Source organism: Lutra lutra, chromosome 15, assembly GCF_902655055.1.
Source record: "Lutra lutra chromosome 15, mLutLut1.2, whole genome shotgun sequence".
NCBI classification, from domain to species: Eukaryota; Metazoa; Chordata; class Mammalia; order Carnivora; family Mustelidae; genus Lutra; species Lutra lutra.
This window is the reverse complement of record NC_062292.1, coordinates 66,681,173-66,688,968: the sequence shown is the minus strand read 5'-3', so window position 1 is coordinate 66,688,968 and position 7,796 is coordinate 66,681,173. Positions and strand designations below refer to the sequence as shown.

The window sequence follows — 7,796 nt, the reverse complement described above, 5'->3', positions numbered from 1 at the left end:
AGAATGGACGTGAGAAGTGGGGTGACTTTTCCATGCTACACAAGACTTGTTCCACACCGTCTGAATTGGGGGATGGGAGTAGGATGGAAGCTGGTGACAGGGAGAAGTTGGAAGCCAGAGTAGGGGACAGACCAGGATGGGAAGTAAGAGTCTGAGTAGGTCTGAGTAGGTCTTCCAGGGTTGAGGGAGGAGCCCATTTGCATTGTCGCAGAGACTAAAGGAAGGTTTGTGTATGGAGAAGGAAGTCAGAAGAGAGGGCTGTGTATGGGGTAGGTTTGTTAGAACAACCGTCAAAGACCAACTTTGTAAGAGACAGAAAGAACATCTGCAAATACAATGCTGTTCCTGCAACTTGTGCTGCTGGTGGTTCTCCTCCCAGGCAGTGACAGTGAAGGTGAGATCTGGCCCTACCCAGTGGGTGTAAGAGTGTGCGTGTGTATGTGTGTGTGTGTGTGTGTTTCTCTGCCTTTTTGTGTGTGTGATGTGTGTCCCTGTGCCTGTGTGTCTGTTTGTATGTGTGCATATGTGTATATAGGTACATAGGAGTTTGTGTATTCATGTATAGGTGTGCATCTCTACGTGTGTCTATGTATGTGTACATGTGGGTATATGTCTGTCTGTGTTTGTTTATGTTTATATGTGTGTCTCTGTGTCTGTATGTCCATGTACATATGTATCTGTGTATGTTTGTTTGTATAAGAGTGTGTAAAGTTGTGTAAGTTTGTATGAGTTCATAAGTGTGTTTATGCATGAGCATATGTGACCACTTGTGAAGTGAGTCCCCACCAAATACCTGGGGAGGGAAAGTACCAGACTGGTTCCTTCCTGAGAGCATCCCTAATCCCAGGGCCATGTGCTCTTCTGAAGGGTGGGTAGGAAACTCGGGGCTCTGGAGCACCACATGTCTCCTGGGACAACTATGGCTTCTCTGTCATCTAGATTTTCGTTCCCCTCCGTGGCACCTTCTCCATTCTCTCTCCTTCCCAATGCCCTCTCTTCCAAAGTCTATCTTTACTTTTGCCACAGCTGTGCAGGAGCCAATTACCTTCCAAATTACCCTGACTGTATCCTTTTACAACCATTCCTGGACACAAAGTCTGGGTTCAGCTTGGCTGGATGAGATACAGACTCATGGCTGGGACAACAAGACTGGTGCTCTCATTTTCTTGTGGCCTTGGTCCAAAGGCAACTGGAGCCACGTGGAGCTGATGAAATTGGAAAAGTTACTCTATGCATACTTCATTGGACTTCGTCAGGTGTTTCAAGACCATGTCAGACACTGGCAGCTTGAATGTGAGTTCAATTCCCTCAGGGAAGGAGGGATGGAGGTGGCAGGTGTGTGTAGGTATCCTTGAGTTCCTTCTTCCTCTAGGAAAGAGCATCCACTGGCTTCTGAAACTCACAACTCCCCTATCATAAATCTGAATCACAACCTCTGGGCAGGGGGTAGAAGCCAGATCCTGATTCTTGAAAATATTCACATCTTTTGCTACTTCCTCCTATCTCAGTGACCATAGGCTCTGCTCTCCTGTCTCTCACTAGTGTCTCCTGTGACCACCACTTTCCCTGGCCTTCAACCAGGCACACTTTGTTCTGTCACTCTGTGACTGACTCCTTGGGCTGTGCTTTTCTCCCTATTCAATCCCACCAGCAAATTATGTCTGTGTTTTCCCTGTACTGCACTGTACTCTCTTCATCCTAGACTGTTTTATCTCCAGGTCTTCTACTGAGCCCTTCCCTGTTCTCTACCCACACCCTTCATGTATCTTCTCCAACATTTGTTCCTTTCTCAATCATTCACCACTTCCTCTGCATCTAGTGACCGCCACTTCCCTTTTGTTTGATCCTCCCCTCAAACCAAACTGTGCTCCATTCCCTCCAATCCCCTGAACTTTCCCCTCTTCTTCAGGCCTCCATGGTTCCACTCATCTCATTTCATGTCCTTCACACCCCCTGTCCTGTAACTCACAAATTCCCTTCCCCAGATCCATTTCAGATACAGCTGGCAGAAGGCTGTGAGCTACACTTTGGGGAAGCATCAGTAGGATTTGTGAAGTTTGCTTATCAAGGCGCAGATCTCACGAGCTTCCAGAACATGACATGGTGGCCATCTCCAAAGGGAGGAAGTAGGGCTCAAGAGGTCTGCAAACTATTCAATCAGCACCATGTGATCAATGAAGAAATATACACACTTTTCAGTGACACCTGCCCCAAGTTCCTGTTGGGTCTTCTTGATGCAGGAAAGGCAGATCTCCAGCGGCAAGGTCAGTCTTGCTCCCTCCCTCCATGAATTCTCTACTCTGCACTCATACGTTTGCACCATTCCCTCAAATTCAGGGTGAGAAGGAGCCAAGAGGGAGAGGGGAGGATGGTGACAGGTTTCTAGAGGTTTGAAATATGTCTATATAAAGTGATGTAAAGATCTATCCTCAGTCTGTGAATTCCTGCTCTGTGTCTGCAGTGAGACCAGAGGCCTGGCTGTCCACTGGCCCTAGTCCCAGTCCTGATCGTCTCTTGCTGGTGTGCCATGTCTCTGGGTTCTATCCAAAGCCTGTGTTGGTGATGTGGATGCGTGGTGAGCAGGAGCAACAGCGCACCCAGCAAAGTGAAGTCCTGCCCCATGCTGATGGGACATGGTATCTTCAGGTGTCCTTGGATGTGAAAACCAGGGAGGCAGCTGGCCTGTTGTGCCGGGTGAGGCACAGCAGTCTAGGAGGCCAGGACATGGTCCTCTACTGGGGTAAGAAAGAGCTGGGACCCACCTGGGAAAGGGGGCAGGTGGTGCTAAAACAGAGAAAGAGAGCCAGATGAAAAATTGGGGTTGCTGGGATTCCAGACAAAAAAATGACAAATCAGTAAGCCAAGGAATGGAGAACTAAGAGTAGAGGCCCTCTGGATGTGGGAGGAGGCATCTTGTTGGGTGAAGGCCCATCTCTGAGGCAGGATGGGAGAAGGGAAAGGAGGAAGGGCAGTTGGTAAGGCAGAGGGTGACAGGAGCAAAAAGGACCAGGGAGGTGCAGGTCAACCTGTGGTGGATGGGAAATGACATTCCTTGTGTGCCAAACCCATAGAGCAGCCCCACTCCAAGGGATTGGTTTTCCTGGCAGTGATGGTGCCCTTGGTGCTTCTGGCAGGTCTGACATTGTGGCTCTGGAAGGGCTGGTAAGTCTCTAGAGCCACCCTCCTGCTCTTTCCTAGGAGTCTCCCTACCTTTCAGGCTGTCCTCAGCCCTCCTGCTCCCAGTGGCCTTCCCCTGGGCAATCCTCAGCTCCACCTGCTGCAGAATGACTCTTCCTCTGTTCCTCCCAGGAAAACACAGTGGAGACATCAGTGCACTGGCTTCTCTTTGGAGTGAAATCCTGACAGCCCCAGCTCCAGTACTTACCTAAACCCAACTCAGCCATGATGTGCTTGCAACTCTCTGTGTGCAACTTTGTCTTTCATTTTTGCTTGATGATCAGTTATCAATATAAGCTCAGTGTAATATACCAGGATTTGTTGTTGTGACCTGATTCTGGGATCTTAAAATTCAAAATTTAACTCTGTATGGAAAAAAGTCCCAGAACCTCCATGGGACATCGGACATGAAATGTCATTTTCTTCAGAGTCTTCCCTGATTCACTTGTGGAAGCAGTCTCTGCCTGGTGGGAATTCTCACAACCTTTACTTGCACTTTGGCAAATCAATTTCTCAGCCCCACCCAATGTTGGCTCTAGCGAGGTGCCTTTTCTCCTTCTAATTCTTAGGCCCATTGAGATCAAAGTTCATATATATTTTTTTAACTATTAGTATCCTTGGTAAGGTGTCTCACCTGCATGGAATACATGCTTAATAAAAACGTGTGTTGAATTTTTGTCAAATTTATAGGTTGTCTTCTTTTCCTTTCTGAAATGTCTATGGTAGTTAAGATGTTTGGTGCTCTTCTTGTTAAAAATCTTCTCATTTGGCCAAGGGACTTCACACTCATAATGACTTGTGTCATTTCTGAGCCTCTGAGAAGAAACTGTTTTACCTGTAAGCATTCCAGTGATTTACTGCAGACCCTATTGGAGTGGACCTGGTGCTCCAAGTATTCTGAATAAAAAGAGGAAGGCAGGATGCTTGCTCTTTGTGAGGCTCAGGGACAGTGGCAGAGTTGTCACCTTGGAGCTTGTTAGAAATATAGGGTCTTGGACTCAGCAGAGTTTCACTGAATCACAATTTGCATTTTTAGTAAAGTCAGCAAGGAATTCACAGATGCATAAAATGTGAGAGGCACTGATATAAATGATGTCTGAGAGGTAGCAGTACAAGGGTGTCTCTGAACAGAAAAGACACATTCCAGGAAAGAAAGCAGGAGTATTTTGCTCAGGGACGAATGGGGATCCAGCAGGAAGAGTGTGTACTGTGCCTCCTGGCATTCATGACTGCTGTGTTACCGTCATGAGGATATAGTCAGTGATAGTGAGCCATTGCTCCTGGGGGGAGATCTGGGGCTGGGTTCCTAGGAGCTTCTGCTTATAACATTTGGTGACTGATGAATACACAGCCTGGATTCATATGTGTTTCTGATTAAAAACAGCATATATATATGTAATTTCCAAATAATTATATGTATATAATTACATGTATATATATGTAATTTCCAAATATTCACTGTGTGCCATATTCCCAATGCTGAAATATTAGCTCAGAAGGGTAACATTTTCCACATCATGTACTGTGATCACCAGTGCCTTCGGTTTTAGCCCCACAGCTGTGCTGTCCATGATGCTTCAAGAACCAAACAAGAAACAGTCATCATCTCATGAAGCCACAAATATAGATTCTTCCCCCCCTTTTCTGTGGTATTATCTAAGTGTCTTAGATGTTATTTAGCACTCTCTGGTGTGGCTCCATATAGACGTCATGAATATTCCATTCCTCTTCTTGGATTTACTGCATTGGTAATTCATTACCTCTGACCTTATGGTCCACAGCTCTGCATTGGAAACCTGAGCAAGTCTTAACTACGTTAAGTGTTTTGTCATGAGTCACATCCCACCTTCTTGTGCTTAGGAACCAGTCAATCCTGCAGCTCTGGGCTTCACAGCCTTTTTAAACACTGAAATCACCAAGAAACATCATGTAATTTAGGAAATGTGGCACCAAATGGACCATGAACAAGACGTGTTTACAGTGTGGGAATTAACATAGGAAGGCAGAGGGACATCTGGTCCAGTCTCACCAGGCAACACATAAGGTGGATCATATATTTCAGGCCTCTATCCCTGCCTCTACAAATAGTGGTGAGTGCATGTGTCTGGGGTTTACACATTGACATTAGCAGGTAGGCCAATCAGCACAGACAGACTCCATGTATAATGAAGATGGACACTTTGTGACTGATGACACCCGTAGCAGTGAGAGTGGAGAAATCCATGGCTAGATCTTAGTTACTCTCAGTTTCATTAATTAATTCAACAAACCATTTTCAAGCCCTGACCATGCAGCTGGGACATTTCGAATGTCAAGTAGTGGGGAGGAAAATGTCTCTATGTCTTCAGAACTTGAAAGTTTTATCTTTCTGATTTGTTTACCTTTTTCATTGTGTTTCTAGTTTCTTTGTATAGGAGCTTATGTGGGTTGATCCAGGGGAAAGGAACTTAGTTCTAATTTGTTTAGGGGCTGAGGGAGGAGACCAGGGCAGGAGAATGTTCAAAGGGACCACATGCATGGTCTCAGTCCTGTGCATGTAAATATTTCTGGAAAAAACTTTGAAATGGGAGACTTGGCAAAAGTGAAAATAAGAGAAAAGGAAGAGCAAATCATGGGGCTTTTGTGATCTTCCTGACTGGATCAGACTGCTTGCCTGGTTCTCTAACTTCTAGTCTACTTGTCACCCTCACAGGGCCACCATGTGGATTTTGACTGGTTGACTCCACCCTCGTGTAGCTCTGCACTCTGATCAGTCCGAGGCCATCAGGAGAAAGCATCCTTGACAATGAGATAGGCTGAAGGATAGACAGGCAACCTGCTGTTCAGGCCAATCAGATGCCACTAATCCTCACCCAGAGTGATGGTTCAGGGCCAGGTACCTGCTCCAGGTGACGCAGGTTCCACAAAGTCTGATTCTGTGGTCGGTGGAGGGGAAAGAGATATTCTCTCTTTTCCTGGATGATAAAGTACAGGGTATAAAGATGGAAACAACTACCATCCATTTTTCAGTACCAGAGAGGCAAGCCTGAAGATGAAATCGGCATGCAAGGAAGTAGAGAAATTTTATATGTGCAATTTGCTAAGAGCATAGATCCAAAGTGTTCTTGCCACAAGAAAGATAAAGCAAAGCAAAACAAAACAAAGAAAAGAAAAAGTAGAGGGTCAGGGAGGAGGAACTAATTTGGCAGAGTAGTAGGAAGACCCCAAGCTTGCCTCAACACTGGAACACAGTTAGGTAAATATCAAATCATTCCAAATACCCAAGATATCAATAGAAAAAAAACTGCACAACTACAGAGAGACAAGAGGCCACATGATGGAAAGTAGGAGGTGGGGAGTCATGCTTTTGGGGAGATACAATTATGGGTTCTGTGGAGGGGACAGAGGCCTTGTCTCATACAGAGGAGGCAGAAAGAGTGAAAGAGAGTGTGGAGAACCCAGGGTATCACACAAGGAAAACACTTCCCCATAGCCACTGACTGGGAAAAGAAGAGGGGTTGATTTCTTTGTGAAATTTACAATCAGTGGGACTTAAAGACTAGAGTTTTGGAGGTCCAAACAATGGCCAATGTGGAACCCAGTGGGCACTGCTGTGCTCTTATGGAGAGGGAGGGCAGAAGTCTGGGGACAGACATGATCTGAGGATCCCCTGGGACACATGGGATAATGTGAGTCTCCTCCTATTTGGGTTCATCTGGAAGAGGTAACAGCACCTCTCTGGGGACAAAAGAGCTGGCAGACACCATTACCCTGCCACACCCCAGAGCACCAACACTGGGACACTTGCTGCATGTGGCTAACTTATAGACACGGGTTATTTGTTGAACTTTACTACAAACTCCATGCCCCTGTGCTTCAGTGTGACTGCCCTTCTGGGACAAACCTGCACCAGTCCCAGTGTTGTGAGACCCTCCCCACAAAAGCAGCATGGGCACCTGACATGCCAGGTTCCTAATGTTTGGCGGTTTAAAACTCAGCAAGCCTGCCTGGGATAGAGAAGAGGGGCACTATGTTATTTGGTGGTCAGAAGGTCAGGGCACAGGCAGGGTGAAGGCAGGGATCTGAGGGACACCTGGAGCACACAAGGGGAGATTGTTTGCTCTTCTGGGAGGGCTTCCCTGAGAGTAGAAGCAAGGAATCCCTTCTCTATGCACAAGAGAGGGGGCTGGTGACATTTCCCTCCCCTGTCAATCAGTATTTTTCACAAAGGTGGAACAAACAAACCTAAAATCTGTATGGAACTAGAAAAGACTCAGCATAGCCAAAGTAATTTTGAAAAAGAAAAGCAAAGCTTGAGACATCATGATTCTGGAATTCAAGCTATATTACAAAGCTCTAGTCATCAGGACAGTATGGTACTGGCTAGAGAAACCGACACATAAAACAGTAAAACAGAACAGAGAGCCCAGAAATGGACCCACAAGCCTATGGTCAACTAGTCTTTGAGAAAGCAGGAAAGAGTATCCAATGGAAAAAAAAAAAAAAAAAACCTCTTCAACCGATGGTGTTGGGAAAACTGGACAGCAACATGCAAAAGAGTGAAATTGTATCACTTTCTTACACGATATTCAAAATTAAATTCAAAACGGATGAAAGACCTAAATTTGAGACAGGAAACC

At 45.9% G+C, this 7,796-nt stretch overlaps 1 protein-coding gene across 2 annotated transcripts; it reads left to right on the top strand.

Annotated features, from left to right (window-relative positions):
• The first annotated feature begins 240 nt into the window (after positions 1–240).
• Positions 241–3,841, top strand: LOC125085501 (T-cell surface glycoprotein CD1a-like). 2 transcript variants are annotated; one of them, XM_047703911.1, is made up of 6 exons: positions 241–394; positions 1,027–1,293; positions 1,986–2,264; positions 2,462–2,740; positions 3,072–3,162; positions 3,310–3,841. In XM_047703911.1, exons 1-6 carry the CDS (start codon positions 337–339, stop codon positions 3,353–3,355), a joined length of 1,020 nt encoding a protein of 339 aa, XP_047559867.1. In that variant the 5' UTR covers positions 241–336; the 3' UTR covers positions 3,356–3,841. The 2 variants fall into 2 exon arrangements, with proteins under 2 accessions (XP_047559867.1, XP_047559866.1); XM_047703910.1 differs by lacking the exon at positions 3,072–3,162 and having other exon boundaries at positions 3,199–3,841.
• The last annotated feature ends 3,955 nt before the right edge of the window (positions 3,842–7,796 follow it).